The sequence below is a fragment of the Phalacrocorax aristotelis genome, chromosome 2 (genome assembly GCF_949628215.1).
Source record: "Phalacrocorax aristotelis chromosome 2, bGulAri2.1, whole genome shotgun sequence".
In the NCBI taxonomy this organism is placed as follows: domain Eukaryota; kingdom Metazoa; phylum Chordata; class Aves; order Suliformes; family Phalacrocoracidae; genus Phalacrocorax; species Phalacrocorax aristotelis.
Window position 1 is genome coordinate 144,112,466 of NC_134277.1, and position 19,936 is coordinate 144,132,401.

Consider the following 19,936-nt stretch of genomic DNA (forward strand, 5'->3'; position numbering starts at 1 on the left):
CAATAAATATTATAAACAAAACTATCATTTGTCATCTTCTACTGTTGTCTCTGTGTGTACACATACTTCAGCAAAGAGGTGTGCTTAATGATGGCTGAATTTTATGGCTTTGTAGACCAAATGTTATACATGACACAGGTTCTCCACCTCCAGATTTATTTTCCCTTTTGGCAGACCTTCCACCATTTCTTTTGTGCTTGCCAACATCAGTCTAGGCTAAACTACTCAAGTCATGCTTTGTATTAATTCTTTTTCCTTCTACACCTGACTGTTCTGCCTCATGGCCATTTCCAAGACTTTATGTGCACCTCTTCTTTATTTCCTGTGTTTCAAGATTTACATTTGCATTGCAGTCTGATCTCTGATAGTTGTAAAGAGCAGGAAGGAAGCTTGCATTGCTCTTGTTGAAGGAGGTGTCCTTCCTTCCAAGCATGTGCAGAGAATTCTCATGGGTGGTTGTTCTTACGCTTTCTCCCATTGCGCAAGTGTATAAATAATTAAGACTAAAAGGCTAAAGGCTAATTAGACTAAAAAACTAAAAGCTCTAAAACTTTATAAGAGTGGGTCCTCTGAATTTAAAAACAGGTAAACAGAAATGGAATATGCCTGTTTCCATTCTCAGTTAAATAACCCATTCAGTATTGTTCCCTGTGGGAACAGTTCTGTATTCTGTACTACCTATGGAAACTCTGAAGCAGTTAATACCCCTCGTGAGTCCCGTAGGAGTGGTGATGGAGGCAGATAGGCTAAGCCAATGCTGCTGTTTGTACATGCACAGCGTGCTCCATTTGGGTCACAAATTTTAGACTCGTCTCTTTTGGGAAAATCCTTGTTTTGTTCTGTATGCTATCCCTAATATTTTTTTTTTCACAGACCACCAACATTTGGCTTTTTGACTCACACGTGGCACACCAGCTTTTTCTGAGTGTAGATAAACCTGCATCTTTGAACACTTGAAAGGCTGACTTTTAAACAAAGGAGGCTTTCAATCTTAATTTTTGGAATTGTGCTGTGTTTACATTTTCCTTATTATGGCATTTTGCAATTGAAGTCCTTTTATATTTCATTTTAAAATGGAAAACTACAAGATTACAATATATCCATATTAAGTATGGTTTAATTTGCAACTTCAGAAGGGCTTTAACGGAAGAAGCCTTGAAAGCATGTGGTATAGATGACAAATTCCGGTCTCACTGCAGATGTACAATAATGAAAATGTTGCAGAGGTCCTTAATATTTTTTTGAGGAAATTGTTCATGAACCAAACAAGTGTTATTTTTACTTATTTTCTATCATTATAAACCAAATATCCTCGAATGATATGTGGAATATTGTCCTAGATAAATTTCACATACTATAATTTTGAGTATAATAAACTATTTTCAGGCATGGTTGACTGGAAATTTGACTTAGTTTTTGTTTTAAAAGGCACAGAAGATGAAACAAGCTCAGTAATGCAATATCCAACACAATATATTAATCAAGATCCTTATTTGCATCAAGACGATGACCAGCAACAAGGATGGGTTTCTTGGGCTTGGTCTTTTGTTCCTGCTATTGTGAGTTACGATGATGAAGAGAATGATTCTAGTGGAACTGATGATGGAACCATGCTACATCAACAGAAATCTCAATCCCTCAAGGATCCTATTATTTCAATTGGGTTTTACTGTACAAAGGCAACAGTGACTTTTAAGGTAAGTAATTCTTTGTGTCGTATAGGATTTATTTGGCTTATTGAGAAAGTGGAAAGATTATCTGAGTGCTCGTCTAGCGTTTCATTCGAGACAGGGAATATTACATTAATGAATAAAAAAAGTGAATGTTGAAAGTTCCTCTTGCACCATAATATAATGTTAATTGCAGTGTGAGGCAGTTTTGCTATTTGCAGTAGGATTTGAATATGAATATTTTAATTTTAAAGGGAAACCACTTGATTTTACCTAGATAAGTCTTTTTAATGGGAGAAAAAGCTTAAAAGGCTTTTTATGTATGCTTCTTGCAGTAACCTATCCATCTAATGTTTATATAAATATACTTTATAAAAAAGCTTTTCTTTCATATAGCTTCTAAATTGGAGGGCTGTTTTTTCTTTTTTTTAACTATAATATGTGCGAATATGAATTTAAATTGATAATATTGAAATTATTTTTCCATGGTTGGAATTGAATTAAAGAAACAGAGGATAGATTACATACAGACTCTGAGCTATAAACTACGTATGTAGAGAAAGATTTGAGTATTTTCTGCAAACAAATCTCAGAAGAATTGCTCTTTATTCTTTTTATAAGCTTGCAGAAGGGAATATGGAGAATCTGAATAAGATATTAAAATGTACTGAGAGAAATTAAAAATTAAGGTTCTGAATTAGCAAAATGTTTCTTACACGTGCCAAACTATATGAAAGCAATTCTATGGGCACAACTACAACAGAAAGTTTGTCTTGGTTTTACAATTAAATATATATATTAAATCAAGGCTAGAACTTTCCCACACAGGAAGTAGTACTATTTCTATGAGCAGCAGAATAACTAAAGTTGACTTTTATGATTTTGAGCCTTTCAGATGAACTGCAGTACTTTCATAATGATCATATAATGTTTTTGTTCATGATTATACACTCAATACCACCAGCATCTCCCTGTCCCTTTTCTGCACATTTGGTTCGTCATCTGAGTGTGTTTTGAGTGCCTTCATGGCTACTTCATCTTATCTTAGTCAGAAAGGATGAAGACAAGTGGCTTTGGGAGCTGTAGGCGTTCCCTGAGGAGGTTAATGTTTTAAGCCATTAATCTCCTTGCAAATTTGGTTGCAAAATTTGAGGACGTAAAGCATCAACAGACATTCTGTCATGCTCTCTTTTGTCAATCTGCTTCAGCTTTCCTTAAAAAAAAAAAAAAAAAAAAAGGCTAAAACTAAATAATGGAAAATATTTTCTTCTACCTTGAATTATATCCCTGGGACACCACTTAAAAGAACCCATCGACCAGCCGAACTTCTGAATTTCTCATTTATCATGGCTCAGCACCTTCTTTCTTTTGCGCTTTGTCATACAGTAGTAATTTTCTGTGTTCTTTCCTCACATGAGAAAACTCATTTAAAAATAACATGAACGTCTTTGAACAAGATTCTCTGGATTGGCTTTCCTAACATTTCATTGGGAAGCTTACGCATTTTATATTAGGAAGTGATAAAAAGTACTTAAAATGTAACATCCTACATTCTATAAATTTTAAATGTAAAGTGATGTATGATATTAATATGGTGACAGTTAGGAGGAAAACAGAATTCATTGTTCTGCTTGCATGCAAAGAATGTATGGAATTAATTTGTGGTTCATATTTGGTTAAAAAATAAGGTCAAGTTACTGCATTAGCATTCTGAACAGCTGATATCATTCCAGCTAAAAATCATGCCAAATTAAATGTAGCATTTTCTAATAATGGTGAAAATGATTCTTGCAATGTCTGAGTTCTTTTAATCAATTAATTGCTTTTCCTCTACAATAATTGCACACAGGTGAAGGGTGATCATTGAATTTTTTTAATCCAATTTTCTTGGACATTTGGGTTACAAAATTTTAATTTGAAACAACATCCATGTGTATCCACTCTTGGAAATAATGAAAGCTTGTGGATATTTTTATATAAAAACCAGAATTTGAACTATTGAAGTTGCTCAACATAAACTTAAGTACTTTTTAAAGCAAAACATAACACCTCCATTATTTTGTGCCTCTCTTCTCCTTTTTCTTAGGTGCAGGTTATATGGTTTTTAACCTGAGTGTGTGTGTTTTAACACTTCAAATTTTTATATCAAAATCATGCAAGAAATATAAATGCATGCTTCTTTCAATTGCCATGACAAGAAAAAAAAAGTATGGTTGTAATCAAAATGTTTCCTTAATAATATCATGCTGTTTGTTTATTTGTTGGGAAGGATAAATAACATACAGATTTTTACAGCAAATTATATGCTAATTTGATACTGTGTTAATAATGGAGCTGTGTATCTGTCTCATCTTTTCACATAGTTTCTCTTTAGATAAGCAAACTAAAAATACTATAGTGGATTTAAAACTTGGTTATGGCATACTTCAACCAGAAGTTGAATATGAGAAGTTCTAATATGGATAATGTGTTACAGCTGTCTAACTGCACCTGTTTCCTGCTTGTTAATAAATTTTAGCCCATAATTTAATTTGTCTTCATCAGTTTGTACATTAATGACATTACTGATGTTTAATACTAATATTGACTTATATAAGGTGTTTATCCTATTGTTTCATAGCTTACTGAAATGCAAGCTGAAAGTAGTTATTACAGCCCTCAGAAAGTAAAATCCAAAGAAGTTATATGCTGGGAACAAGAAGGAACCACAGCTGAGGTAATTTTCTATTGATGGGTTTTTTTTTTTTGATTGACTATAAATACTGTGCTAAATAGTTACTAATAAAATATTTTGAAATTATTTCATTATTGATTGTTCATATTCTGCTATATTGGATGAGTTTATTTTAATAATCATGTAGATAGAAATTGTCTGTTTCTAGTGCTGTAGTGATCAGACTCTAATCCCTTCCAAGTGCACTGCTTGATTAACTTGCTATTTACTAAAGCTCTAAATATATAAACCTGAACATATTTTGGTTCACTTTTCTCCATCTTTTCTACTTCTCATGGAGTAGAACTCTTAAAAAGATCACTTCTGTTTTTCCTGTCTAGGTTCTTCTGAAAGGTGATGTTTTCTTTGACTGCCAAATAGGTTTTGTTGGTTGCCAAGCTATGTGCCTTAAAGGAATTATGGGAATTAAAGACTTTGAAGATAACATGAATAGGAATGATGAAGTGAGTATACTGAAATATTAATTGACTTGCTGAATAAAAAATTCTGGTATGCTTTAGAATTATTATAGAATCATAGAACAGTTTGGGTTGGAAGGGACCTTTAGAGGTCATCTAGTCCAAGGCCCCTGCAGTGAGCAGGGACATCTTCAACTAGATCAGGTTGCTCAGAGCCCTGTCCAACCTGACTTGGAGTGTTTCCAGGGATGGGGCACCTACCACCTCTCTGAGCAACATGTTCCAGTGTTTCACCACCGTCATGGTAAAAAACTTCTATATATCTAGGAAAAATCTACCCTCTTCTACTTTTAAAACCATTACCCCATGTCCTATTGCAACAGGCCATGCTAAAAATCACAGAATCACAGGTTGGAAGGGACCTCAGGAATCATCTAGTCCAACCTTTCTAGGAAGAGCGTAGTCTAGACAAGATGGCCCAGCACCCTGTCCAGCCGAATCTTAAAGGTGTCCAACGTAACCGAGTCAACCACTTCCCTGGGGAGATTATTCCAATGGTTGACTGTCCTCAAAGTGAAAACCTTTCCTCTGGTGTCCAATCAGAATCTCCCTAAGAGCAACATGTGTCCATTCCCCCTTGTCCTCTCCATGTGACTCCGTGTAAAAAAGGAACCTCCATCTTCTTTGTAGCTACCCCTTAAGTTCTGGTACATGGTGATGAGATCCCCTCTGAGCCTCCTTTTCTCAAGGCTGAACAAACCCAGTTCTCCCAGCCTACCCTCATATGGCAGGCTTCCCAATTCTTTGATCATCTTGGTGGCCCTTCTCTGGACCCCTTCCAGCCTGTCCACATCCTTCTTGTATAGAGGGGACCAGAACTGTACACAGTACTCCAGGTGTGGCCTGACTAGCGCCGAGTAGAGTGGGGTAATGACTTCTTTCTCTCTGCTGGCGATGGCCTTTTTGATGCCACCCAGCATCCTGTTGGCCTTCTTGGCTGCAGCAGCACACTGTTCACTCATGTTGGGCTTCCTGTCCACCAGGACCCCCAGGTCCCTTTCCACAGAGCTGCTCTCCAGCCAGGTGGATCCCAGTCTGTGCTGCACTCCCGAATTTTGTTTTCCCAGGTGCATGACCTTACACTTCTCCTTGTTGAACTTCATAAGGTTCTTGCTGGCCCACTCTTCCAGCCTATCCAGATCTTCCTGCAGAGCAGCTCTCTCTTCGAGTGTCTACTTCCCCACGCAATTTGGTGTCATCTGCTAACTTCATCAGGCTACACTTGATGCCGTTATCCAGATCACTTATAAAGCTGTTGAATAACATTGGGCCCAATATTGATCCCTGGGGGACTCCACTTGTGACGGGTTGTGACTTGTGACACTTGGAAAAGGAGCTATTTACCACCACCCTTTGGGTGCGGCCTGTCAGCCAATTCCCCACCCACCGCACAGACCACTTGTCTAGGCCATAACGCATTAATTTCTCCAGGAGACGACTGTGGGGGACTGTATCAAAGGCCTTGGAGAAGTCCAGGTAGACAATGTCCACTGCCCACCCCATGTCAACCAGGCAAGTCACTTTGTCATAGAAGGCCACCAGGTTTGTCAAGCACGATCTTCCTTTAGTGAAGCCATGTTGGCTTTTCCCAATCAAGTGCATCATTTGACTAGTGATGGCCCTCAGGAGGATTCGTTCCATAACTTTCCCAGGGATTGAAGTAAGGCTGATGGGCCTATAGTTACCTGGATTCTCCCTCGAGCCTTTCTTGTAGATTGGGGATACATTTGCCTTCCTCCAGTCCTCTGGGACATCCCCCATTCTCCATGACTTCTCGAAGATTATGGAGACTGGCCTTGCAATGATGTCAGCCAGCTCTCTCAGCACCCTCGGGTGGATGTTGTTGGGGCCCATTGATCTGTAGGGGTCAAGCTCCTGCAGTAATTCATGTACTAACTCTTCCTTCACTGATAGTGGGTCGGTATTAGGATCAACCAGCAATTTCGTTCCCAAAGCCTGGGACCCAACAGTATTGGTAAAGACAGAGGTGAAGAAGGTGTTGAGGACCTCTGCCTCTTCAGCATCATTGGTGATTGACTCTCCTTTTCTGTTTAACAGTGGGCCTATGTTTTCCTTCTTTTTCTGCTTATGGTTGACATACCTGAAGAAACCTTTCTTGTTACTTTTCACTTCTACAGCCAGTTTCAATTCGAGTTGGGCTTTTGCTTCTCTAACTGCATCTCTGCACACTCTGGCAATGCCCTTGTAGCTCTCAACGGATAATCCTCCACTTCTCCATCTCTGGTATGCTTTCCTTCTGGATCTGAGTAGACCCAGGAGATCATGGTTGAGCCAGGGGGGCCTCTTGCTCTGCTTACTTCCCTTTCCTTTACAGGGGATAAATTGGTTTTGTGCTTTCAATAGAGTTGTTGAAGAAGTCCCAGCACTCCCTAGCTCCTTTGTCTTCTATGAAGCATCCCATGGAATCCCTACCAACTGAGCCCTGAGTGAAGTTTGCTCTTCTACAATCCAGAACCCTTGTCTTAGAGCTGACCTTCAGCACACTCAGCAAGATCCCGAACTCCACAATATTGTGGTCACTGCAGCCAAGGCTATCACTAACCGAGATATTACAAAGCAGGTTTTCTTGGTTTGTGAATAGCAAGTCCAGCAGTGCCTCATTCCTGGTTGGCACATCTAACATCTGTATCAGGAAACAGTCTTCTACACATTCCAGGAACTTGGTGGATGATGTGAGCTGCCATATTGTTCTTCCAGCAGATGTCTGGGTAGTTGAAGTCACCCATCAGGACCAGGTTCTGTTGGCCAGAAGCTCGCTTTAGTGCCCCAAATATCACTTTGTTGGCTTCGTCATCACGGTTAGAAGGTTGAGAGCAGATGCCCACTGTGAGGTCCTGCTTGGAGATGACCCCTTTGACTTTAACCCAGAGGCATTTAATAGAGCAGTCACAATCACCATAGCTGACTTTGATACATTTGAGGTTTTCCTTAATGTAGAGTGCGACTCCTCCACCTCTTCTACCCTGCCTGTCTTTATGAAAGAGCCTATAACCATTGCGATCCCCCAGTCATTTGAGTTGTCCCACAATGTTTCAGTTACTCCCATGATGTCATACCCTTCTGAGTGGGCACGGAGCTCCAGTTCCTCCTGTTTGTTACCTAGACTGTGTGCATTTGTATACATACACTTGAGGTGATTACTCTTCTGTTTCACATCAAGGCAGACAGCTACAGAACATCTGTCACCACACTGCTTGGCCTGACCTACTCCTCCGTTGGATGTGCTGGTATGAGCATTTCTGCAATGGAGACTACCCTCCAAGTCCTTCAGTTTAAAGCCCCCCTCACCAAGTTAGCCAGCCTACTGCTGAAGGTTCCTTTACCCCTTTTGGACAGGTGGATTCCATCCCTCCCTAGGATGTTGTAGTCATTGAAGAACACCCCTTGTCATAAAAGCCAAACCCCTCACGGTGGCACCAGCCACGTAGCCAGCAGTTGATATACGTTATGTGCCTGTTTCTGGCTGCTCCCTTCCCTCGAACTGGCAAAATGGAAGAGAAGATGACTTGGGCGCCAATGTTTTTCACTTGTTCCCCCAGCGCTCGAAAGTCTTCCTTGATTTTTACCCAGGTTACGGATCTCAGTGTCATTCATGTCTACATGAAACAGTAGCAGTGCGTAGTAGTTCGTTCTCTTGATGAGTTGTGGCACCCTCGGCCATGTCTCGAACCTTGGTTCGTGGAATGCAGCATGCCTTTGAACTTTGAAGAACTTTGAAGAGAGAGTTCAAGATGGGGTGTGGGACATGTGGCATACAGAAACCCTGCTCCCCGGCATTGCTTTCGGGGACACAAATCCTTGTGATTGAGGCTGCAACTTGCGGACAGCGTGAGGCTGGTAGCAGCCCCCTGGCACGCTGGGTCTGGGGCTCTTAGAGTTGGGTTGCTTGGGAATGCAGCCCAAAGCGGGTGGTAAACTCCATCTAAGGTTAAATACTGGCACAAGACCGATAGCCCACAAGTACCATAAGGGAAAGCTGAAAAAAAGTTTGTCCCCATCTTTTTTATTAGCCCCCTTCAGGTACTGAAACGTTGCAATAAGGTCTCCCTGCAGCCTTCTCTTCTCCAGGCTGAACAACCCCAACTGTCTCAGCCTGACCTCATAGGAGAGGTGCTGCAGCCCTTGGATAATTCTTGTGACCCTCCTGTGGACCCGCTCCAACAGGTCCATGTCTTTCTTGTGCTGAGGGCTCCAGAGCTGGACGCAGCACTCCAGGTGGGGTCTCACCAGAGCAGAGCAGAGGGGCAGAATCACCTCTGTTGACCTCCTGGCCATGCTTCTTTTGATGCAGCCCAGGAGATGGATGCCCTTCTGGGCTGCAAGTGCACATTGTTGGCTCATGTCCAGCTTTTCATTCACCGGTACCCCCAAGTCCTTCTCCTCAGGGCTGCTCTCAATCCATTCATTCCCCAGCCTGTATTGATAATGGGGGTTGCTCTGACCCAGGTGCAGGACCTTGCACTTGGCCCTGTTGAACCTCATGAGGTTCACATGGGCTCACTTCTTGAGCTTGTCCAGCTTGCCTCTGGATAGCATCCTGTCATTCAGGTGTGTCAACCACACTGTTCAGGTTGATGTCATCTGCAAACTTGCTGAGGGTCTATTCCATCAATGACATAAACAGTGAGATCAAGATATTAAACAGTACTGGTCCCAGTACAGACCCCTGAGGGACACTACTTGTCAGCGATCTCCATCTGGACGCGGAGTGTTTGAGCACTACCCTCTGGATGTGACCATCCAACCAATTCCTAGTCCATCCATCAAATCCATATATCTCCAATTCAGATAGAAGGATGTTGTGGCGGACTGCGTTAAAGGCCTTACAGATGTCCAGACAGATGATATCTATAGCTATTCCCTTGTCCACTGATGTAGTCACTCCATCATAGAAGGCCAATGTAGTAATTAAAATACTTGGCTGCAAGAATTTAGAAAGGCTGCTGTTACTGATTGTGATTTAAGGTTTTTTTATGTCACTGGAATATAGAACTCAATGTCTATTCCTTACTCTTTGAAAGACAAATATCGAAGAGTGAGAAGCTGCAAAACATAAGACTTTTGGTTTTTTTACAACCCCACTACCCCTCATCATTCTGTATGTCTGCATACTTCAATCTTGTGTAGCAAAACAGTTGAAACTTTGAAAGTACTTAAACCAACAGAAGATTGGAAGGGAAGAAACGTGAATACTGTATGCTAAAGATAATAGAAGTGTAGTTCAAATATTCAGTGAGTGTTTTGCCTCATTTTTCAAGAAGTTTGAGAGCAATATCAAGTGAAGGAGTAAAACAGTATTAATTTCTATATTTTAAATAGAAGCAAAACTTGAATTGCTTAATAAGACAAAATCAGGTACCCATATGAACTACTCTTAAAATATGTAATGAAGTGGTGCATTAAGATTCTAAATTCAATAATGAGGATTTTTAGCAGAACTCTGGTTTGAATAGTGCCCTAAACTACTGGAGAACAGGAATTATTATCTGTGTATAAATAAAAACAAGTAATGCAGCCAACAACAGACCTGTTAACTTGATGTTAGTGCTCTGTGCAGTCTTAGTATTTTAAGGAGAAAAATAAAGAATGTGGAAGGAAATATAAAGTGACTGTGTATTAATGTCAAGTATCTTATTTGGAAAATTATCATATACCGTACTGTAGTAGGTAGGATGGGACAGGTTCTTATACTTCCCATGTGAGAGCAGAATGGCTTGGCATCCATTTCAAGCATTTGTATACGAATGCATGAAACACAGAAAACAATCAAGAAGAATTAGGTATCCATACACAGCTCTAGAGTATGACTTTATTGGGATAATGGAAGTGGGGTGGGACACGTTACATGATTGGTATGCTACAGTCGATACACATAGGCTTTTCCAGAAAGACAGGCTGGGGAGGCAAGTGTGAGCCAACTGTAAGAGGTGCTGTGCTGGCCTTGTTAGATACAGGGAAGATGTGGTTGGGGATGTAGGGCTGGACAGCAGCCTTCTCTGCAGCAATTATGAGATTGTGAGGTATAAAATCATGAGAGAATTGATTTTTTGGGTTGGAGTGGGTGGGTGGGCAAATGAGTTTCTTGTAGGTTAGTTGAGAAGGGGCATTTGGGTTTTTGTTCTCTTTCATTTTTCTGGCACCCTCTAGGAAAACATCTACTTTTGTGAGAATGGTGGAGATGTTGATAGTGCCTCACCTGTTCTCTTTAAGTACTGCTCTAGTTGAAACTGTGCCTTTCATAAAGGTTCCAGCTTTGTTGTATGTGATTGATTTTTTTTTTTTTTCAACCACCTATTCTCAGTCTCACATAAATAACCTTTTTGAAAGAAGTCCTGATGCAAGAGTTGTGTTAATTAATTGTTTATTATGTAAATTAAATTAATTATTCCAAGTAATTAAAAAGAAGCATAGAGGGTTTGGGATATGGAGAAAGCATGTGAAAATCTAGATGAATAAAGAACGATAAGGTAGCAAGCAGGTCAAACACTGAAATAACTGCTTACTGTGAAGAGGATAGGTAAAGCATCTGAAAGGCATTGGTCAGTCAGAGAAATGAAGCATCTAGTGACAAGATTGTGTATGGTTAACAGGATGGTCCAGAATTTGGAGTAACAATGAGGTGAGGTTATTTTCTGTTAAAATAAAATTAATATGTTCTCTATCATGGGTTGCATAATATTCTCTAGCTCAGGCCATTTTTATTAATTTGAAAATGGGGAGGGGAGTGGACAAACTTCAGTGTTACTCAAAGTTATTTTAGCTGTCTTCATTCATTATGAAATAAGCTCTTGAGGGATGCTATCATGTCATTTTAGGGTTATGCAGAATTGCCACTGCTCTGTTAACTTGACTGTATTTTTTTTTCTCCCTTGCCTTATTGTTTTTTTTCTGCTACGTCATGAAGGAGGCTTACTTCTTTAATTGTGGAGAAAATTTGAGCGCAAAAGGAATGACATACCTTACGAATTCACTATTTGATTACAGAAGTCCAGAAAATAATAGTATTCGGGCAGAATTTATTTTGGATGCAGCTCATCATAAGGTCAGACAAGTATATGGGTTTTTTTAGAAAAAAATTCTAATGCTCTCTGATAGATTTCTAATGACTATTTAGGTCTGTGTGCTGTTAGAGGACTGATTTTCATTACCTTGTCATGTTTAACCGAATCTTTGGAGATCGCAAAAACATAAGTTAACCTGGTTGCTTAAAGAGTTTAAAAAAAAAAAAAAGTCCAAAAGAAACCTCAAATTCCCCTCCTGTCTCAAAATCTGAATTAATGCCATAGCTTCCGAAAACACTAACTAGAGAACACCTGCAGAGAAAAACAGAGATATGAGGGAATGCTAGCAAAAGGTCGAGCTTTACCAGCACATACATCTTTAAATCCAACCAATAAGTAGTTCATGGTCTTCAAACTAAGTGCTCTCTTGGAAACCAGACTTTGGGCAGTGTTAATTTTATTGTTTGTGTGCTGTATTTGTCTACTTAGAGGAAGTGTTACTAATTCTGCCTTTGGTAGAGATAAATTTTCAGTCACCAATAGACTCTGGTGAAAATTGTGCAGTAAAACTTTATTCCCTGATTGTCTGCAATTATTAAAGACTGGATGTGATGACCAAGGTGGTCCCCTCCAGGTGTGTTCATAGGTGGAGTTCTATGGTCTGTTATTGTACAGGTAACCCACTTACAATTTTGAATATATCTAAATTCTTTTAAATTTAAATTTTGCAATTTACACCTCTCTATTACTACTGATGAAGAAGTGTAACCCTGAGGAATCCCATAAAAATTGAAATTAATTAGTGAAATCACAAGTACTTACAGATATTCAAACGTTTCGTATTTATTAAAGCTTTAGTCTTTCCTTGGCCTGTCTTCAATGCTTTTATGATCTGCCTATTTTTTGGCAAGAGGGGAGGCAAACCTGCTGTGTAATAATGGATTATATTATGTATAAATCCCAATGATGGCCTAAAGTCTTAGTAAGTTTCATACTGTTTAAAGATAAAACTACAATATCCCTTAAATAAAAGAGCCAGAATGAATGAGCTCCAGTTTTCACTGTATTCAATTAAGCAGATCTGTTGGATGCAGGAGGTCAAGTGAAGAATATTTACTCCATTAGAGGTACTAATTAACTAGATGTTATTGTTGAATTGATCAGCGTGTCCACTGGAATTATGGATGTGCCTTTGTGTGGCCTCAAATAGAAGTTACATTACCTATCGGAAAGGTGAATTCTTTGGGATAACCTCTGTCCTTTGTTTTGATAAGCCTTTCCGTGTGTTGATGCACAATCCAAACATGAATATATATCTCTCTCATGCAGCCTATCAGTTGGTAATCTCAAGATTCTTTCCTTATACGACGTTTTCTTTGTTTGCTTTGCTTTGTTGGTAGGAGACATACACAGAGATAGCTGGAATGCAGAGGTTTGGGGCTTTCTACATGGATTACTTGTACACAATGGAAAGCTCCAGTGGCAAAGGTACCTTTTTTCCTTTGTTTACCCTGTTAAATAATAGAAACAAAGACTTCTCATGCATAGCTGGTCCTTGACCAACTGTCCTCTAACTTACCTTAGGTCCATCGTTTTAAAACGGCTTCATCTTCATTGATATGTTTGAGACTTAGCTGTTTTGGTTAGGTGTTGATGGTGTTCTTCCTTCCCCCCTCCTACCTACCTCCCACTCCCCCTGTAAGCAATCACAACACCTTTTACAGTCAGTTGCTAAACTGAAAATAGTTCTCTTGTAGCAGTGGTGAAGTTCATAAAGTATGATGCCTTTTTTTTTTTTTTTTAAAGTTGTCATTATTGACTTTGTGGGGGGAGTGGGGTGGTGGAAATCTTTTGAGAAACCCTGGTTGAAGAATGAAGTTGATCATCTACTTGGTGCAGAAGATGAAAAGGGCTATCAATCTTCAGTGGAGAAACATGCAAGGATGAGAGTGTGGAGAATTATTCCTTTAATGTATATATCTGAACAGCTTTGTGAGCAAATACTAGTCTAAACCATGCACACATAAATATTGGCTAATTCTAAGTAATTTTTGAGGTTCCTATCAATTATTTTCTAAATCTGAGACAATACAGTGAATTCAGTGCAGTAAGTATATCTACTTTTGTGAGTGTCATAAAAGCCAGGACAAAAGGGTTAATGTATCAGTGAGTAATGCGTATATATTTTTATGCAGATATTCTTATAATGAATTACGATGTGATTTTCCTCTACCCCTGGGAAGATTGTCATCTACAGCTGCTGCTCCACAATTTTATTGCCTAAATAAAGCTTTCTTCCCCACCTGTGTATTTATTATCACGAACATGATTTCGGTGGACATCTGTTGGGAACTTCTTGCTATTTTGTGACTGAAGATTTATCTGTCCTTGCTACCTAATCCAACTGATCTGGGTTTTCTTGCATGTTTTTGTCTCTACGTAAGAAAAGTCTCAACTTGTATGTTTCTCTTTTCTGGAATTGTTGGATATTATAAAAGGAGTAGGAAAGAAAAACTTCCAGTTTGGTTAGAGGATGGATTGTGCAAAGCTTATGAAAAGAAATAACTGATGCTATTGCCTTTGATAGTGGAGGGATACACTAAGTAATTTAACAGTTTTTTCCTGGCCCTGAGGCCTCCCTCTCTGTACCGTGAATGTGATGGGAAGCTGAGAAAATGTACGTTAAGTCAAGCTTCTACTGTAGTCTACTTCTGGTTTTAATGAAGAAATAACTGTATAATTGCATGCAGAACTTCTGTGCAGAGAAGTTGAAGACCTAGGATAAGCCTTATCTCCTTTTTGAATTTTGGTATAAAAATTTGAATATGCACAGATTATTTGATTATGGGAGAAAATTGATTTTGTGGAGTTTCTCTGAATGCACAAAGAATTTAATGACATATCTTTTTCTGAGTGTAACTAAACCCTTTCAGAAATTGCTGAGCAAAACCACTTCTTCCCATCCCCCCCACCCCAAGGCCGGGCTACTGGTATTTTCTGACTTCCTTCCTTCTCTTCAGCTTTTCTTCTGTTTCTTTCAGTTTTTCTCAGGGCGTTGGCTTTTATTCCCTGCATCAGCCACCAGGAAAATACATCAAAAATGTAGCTGGGCTTCTGATCGAGCCTTGCTGAGTGGTTGTTTTGTTTTGTTTTTTAGTACCTGACTACATAAAAGAATGCAGTAATTAATTTTTTAATTAATGCTTTAAGTTGTTGTTACAACTCTAGAATCAAGAACTTAAAACCTTGAATTTTCAAATAGTTTTGTTCCTCAGAAAAACAAATGCGACATTTTCTGCTAGTTATTGTCTAGCTAATTTTCTGTTTTATGAGTCAAGTATGTAACTTTTAAATAGAATTTGAATAAATATGTGTAAATTATTTCATTTGAAATGAAGGTAAAAATACCTCAATATTTTGAAAACAATAGAAATCTTGCTACATTTTTAATATATGGCATTTATATGAAAGTACTTATGTAAAACTTTGCATTTTTTACTATTTCTTGTTTTCACATTGTTACCTATGTTTTTAGTTACAGTCACTGTGCACCACCTTCCCCTAAAAACCCTAAGCTAACTTCATTTATAGGAGGGAGTTGCTGTGATTGTAAGATTTTTATCTGTCAAGGCAATTTTGGTTTGACACCTTCTTTGCCCCTTTAACCTTTCCCGAAGCATACGATTACTGATTAAACCACAAGTGCCTCATGGATAACATTAACCTCAGGAGTTTCAGTTGTCACTTACAGAAGTGCATTAATCACTTCTAGTATTTTGAATGAAAACTAGATAGATAGTCATGCACAGTAGTCTCTCAAATTCTGCCTATCCTTACCTTCGAACTTTATTCTTCCAATTTTTGTTTTGTATTTCAGGAAAAAACTGTAGTTTTCCTGAAACATTGTGTAGCCTCTCAGTTCCCTGATCATTGATTTGCATGACCTACAGACTTAATGGGGTGTACTTTTGAAGTTACTTGGTATTTATATTGTCTATTTTGGTGGCGAGTTTATTATGCATCACTCTCATTTTAGGATATTTTTTGTCAGAATTAGACATATGGTTTGCGGAGAACTGAATACTCAGTGAGCAGAAATTATTTACCTTCATGGCTCTGCAAAGTTTCAAAAGTAACCTGTGATCACCTACTTCTGTAGCACCAATAGGTTTTCTATCATATTCTTTTTGCACTTGGTTAGAATTAAATGGAATTATTCCAGAAAGTAATTTGTATAAATGTTGTCACTTCAGTATATTATTTATATACTGAATATATATATTGAAATATATATCTACAAATACAAATGAGTTTGTTTTTTTCTTTTTGAACAGGTAGGCTGTTATTCATTCTAAAGGCTTTTGGCTTTGATATTTTTTTTATGTGAGGTTATGGTTTTTTTACACTTAATAGTGTTAATCTGAACTGGATACTGTGTAGAATTGGAAGGACAAAAGTCCATGTTAACTGCCCATTAAATAAAGCATACCCTGACATCAGGCAGTATTGCTGGCTTTTTAAAGAAAAACAAGTATTTTTCAGGATTTATTAAAAAGGTTGTAACTTCAGTTCTGTCGGAAGATTTGAATAGATTTTAAGAGGTAGTATCTTTCTGTCGCATTCCCCCCTCCTCTCACCCCCCACCCCCCCACCCCCACCCCCCTTTGTTTCGTTTCTCCGAAGTGGTAAACAAACGCCAAGGGAAGCAGAGGTGGTAAGTGCTCTCACCATTGACTTCTGTTGGGCTTTTTTATGGACAGTTACTTTTTCTGCTGAGTATATGGGAATGAAAGGCCTGCAGAGCGTTAGGCCAACTTTGTGTCAAATTCAGCATAGTCTCGGTTTATTCGGAGACCTTTTCCTCACCAATGCTTAGAAGCAAGAACATTTTATAGAATATGATTTAAATAAGGGGGGAAAAAAAACCCTATCCATCCCTCCTTTTCCCTGAAGCTTGCTTCCCTTGTTAAAAAGACTGTTTTGAGGGGGGGGAAAGGGAGTGTTCCCTTGGGGGATGAAAGATGACTAGGTTCCTCTCAGGCAACCAGAAATAAAACGTGCTTTCTTCCAGTTGGTTTAAAAATAAGATTTGCCTTGAAGTTGTGGAGCATACCATGCCAGGCTGCTTAACCACAAAGCCTCAGCTACTCAGAATTTGACAGAACCTACATCTCTCTAACAAAGTGGGTAGGTCAACCGTCTGCAGCAGCTGCAGCTCCCACTGCCCAGCCTGACGAGCTGAGCTTGTCTTGCGATTTATGTTACTATGGACAGATTGTGTCAGCGAGGAAGATGGTAAAACAAGAATTTTGAGTTGTCAGGTTTTTCCTGTGGTTTTGGGCTGTACTTCTCTATGGGTCTGTTTAGTTTGTTACTGTAACAAAAAGCAGGAGGTTATTAGATTTATACCAGGAAATAGGTTGATTTGCATACGGGTAGATGGGTGAAAAAAGGAAGGGATGGGACCCATCTTGCATTGAGTTAGGTGTACAAGATCCATATTGGATAAAAGCTGTGAAATCACTTTAAAAATATTACTGTTGAGAATGATCATCATGGAAGAAGTCAGTCCACCACTCACACAGACTTTGGTTTCTGAGGCATGACTTGATTGTGAGTGAAGGAAAACACATCAAATGGACAGCTCTGCGACTGAAGTTCTGTTAAATTGTGGAAACCAGGGTGAAATTGATGGCAATGGCTGTGCCTTTCCTGGCTTTCTTACTTGTCATAGCTTTGACCAGGTGGATTTTGTATTGCTGTGCTAAGGAGTAGGTGCTATCCAGATTCACTGAATGAATTAAATTGTCGTCCTCCAATTTTATCTCAGAACTTTTTCATTTTTATAGGATAAGTGGTCTCAGAATCCATTTAATCTTGATGCTTATTTTGTCAAGGTTGTTCATTTGTATAATGGTTTGCAAGACTTTTAATGTTCAGTGCTTGTATCAAAGCAATGTAAGACACTGTCAAAGTGATAATTTCTTAGAGGAAAAAAAAGAGTGAAATTCTGCAAAGTATGTATGTTAGAGGCGTGAGGGTACTTTTTTACAAGTCATATGTAACAAGAGAGCTTAGGCTTCTGAAATTTTGTAGTTTAACTGAAGAATTTCTGTGAATTATGTTTAGAGAAATGTAGCCATACTGTTTGATAATTGATGAGTAGCCTGTACGCAGTGAATGTGTGATTTTGGTCTACATCATTACCTTATATCTATATCAGAAAAACAATAACTGTACTTTAATTGATACACTAGTTGCCATTCTGAGCACAAAGGTTATAGGTATTTTGGAAGCAGAGACTGAACCACCCTTTTATCTCTGTGGCGGTCCTTCTAAAAATGATCTGAGATGTAATGATTAAAGAAGGTTTCATTCTCATTGCCCATGCTTTACCTTCTCAGCGAGTGGAAGGAAGGGTCAGTCTGGTTTATGACAATACAAGTGAGTGTGATTCTCATCGCTGTTCTAGCCCGTATACCAACACCTATCATTTCAAGGGCCCCTATCTGTAGTTCCTTTGCAGCACGCCTTTTCCTTGATTGTTTGGGATGGGTATCTTTGTGACAAACTGTAGAAAGTTTTGAACAGCACAGCTGTCACCAGCATGTGGGATTAAGTTTCTACAGAAGTTTAAAGATAGTTTGAACACCTTCAAGGACTCCCAAGCTTGAGAGATACAAAGCTAATGGAAGGGTTCCTAAGATGTGCTGTGCTTGAAAGCAGAATCTTGCTCTGTTTGCCCTTCGTTAGACAGGAATAATGTTTGTTTAAACATATAAACTAGTCACAGTATATTTACGTGTACAATTTCAATTGTTATATTTTCTCTATATTAATAAGTCTGTGAACACAGAATTTGAAACAAAAGTGGCTGATGGATATAATGAAATTGTTTAATTGTTTGGTGTAATTTGTTATTTATAAAATTTCTTGTAGTTTCTGGGAATCAGCAAGACCTTTCTTCAGTAAAGAGTGAAGATTTTGGAAATGTTCAGGAGATGTCAACAAAAAGCCTCATTGTGGGCCCACTCACTCTTCGACTGGATAGCAGTGCGGTACACCGGATAATGAAAATGATAGTTTGTGCTCTGGATCATGAATATGAGCCATACAGCAGAACTAAGCCAGGTTTGCTCCTGTTGCATATACGCAAATGTACAGAATTAAACCAGACCAAATTCAGTGCTCTTGAAGGTGCAACTTCCAAGTAGTTAAACTCCAAATCTGTCAGGAGATTTCATGAGTTCAAAGAACAAAATTTAAAATAAAGATAAAATTAATTGCAATATCCCCATCAGTGTTGGATAAATCTCAGAGAGAATTTCAGGCACATCAAAGGCTGTTTGTTTCAATCACAAGCCTCTTGAGTAAGGAGGGCTTTTTTCATTGACAACTCTAGCTTAATTTTGGAGTCTTAGAGAAGAAAGTCTCCCTGTTGGTGTGTATTTCTTTCTTTGAAAGATTAGTTACACAGCATAAAAATGCATGGAAACAAGCTATGGCAAACTGTTAAGATGAGTTTCTGAGAAAGAGCTATGCAGATTTCAAAGTCAGGAAAGTCCAGTTACAATTGCATTTAGTCTTAGGTTGAACCAGTGTGGAATGAAATTATTAACTATGAAGGGGAGGGAGGAGAACACGTTCCGTTTTTTGCTAGTCCCTAACCATTTCTGAAGTAGCAACTCTAGGGCATATTTTATATATTTTATTCAAACATATGTAATCTTGATTTATTGTAGATACTATGGATGGAAATAGAAGTATGCCAAGCTCGGAAGAAATAGCATCATTGGAGGAGTACATTCCCACTCGACTTACAACGTTCACTGTTCTTAAGTGTACAATTATAATCCCTGTGGCAGAATTCAATTTACTAGACCACTTGATGCCCATAATCATGGGTGAGAAGGTATGTATACGCAGATATTTATTCAGTTCTTTATATCAGCATGTGCTGTTTCATACAAATTTTCTCACTGGGCCGTTATTCCATTGGCCAGACATATTACTGAGTTCCAAATGAATTTGGTGCCCACAAACCTTCCTTTC

The 19,936-nt window shown here is 38.7% G+C and overlaps 1 protein-coding gene across 5 annotated transcripts in view; it reads left to right on the forward strand.

The window, feature by feature from the left end:
* Positions 1-19,936, forward strand: part of VPS13B (vacuolar protein sorting 13 homolog B) — a 486,846-nt gene that overhangs the window by 71,206 nt on the left and 395,704 nt on the right. For all 5 annotated transcript variants that reach the window (XM_075085497.1, XM_075085494.1, XM_075085496.1 and 2 more), the window contains exons 8-14: positions 1,429-1,697; positions 4,291-4,386; positions 4,725-4,847; positions 11,788-11,925; positions 13,285-13,372; positions 18,824-19,015; positions 19,627-19,796. In XM_075085497.1, the coding sequence (XP_074941598.1) occupies positions 1,429-1,697; positions 4,291-4,386; positions 4,725-4,847; positions 11,788-11,925; positions 13,285-13,372; positions 18,824-19,015; positions 19,627-19,796 (1,076 nt within the window). The remainder of the gene's footprint in view (positions 1-1,428; positions 1,698-4,290; positions 4,387-4,724; positions 4,848-11,787; positions 11,926-13,284; positions 13,373-18,823; positions 19,016-19,626; positions 19,797-19,936) is intronic.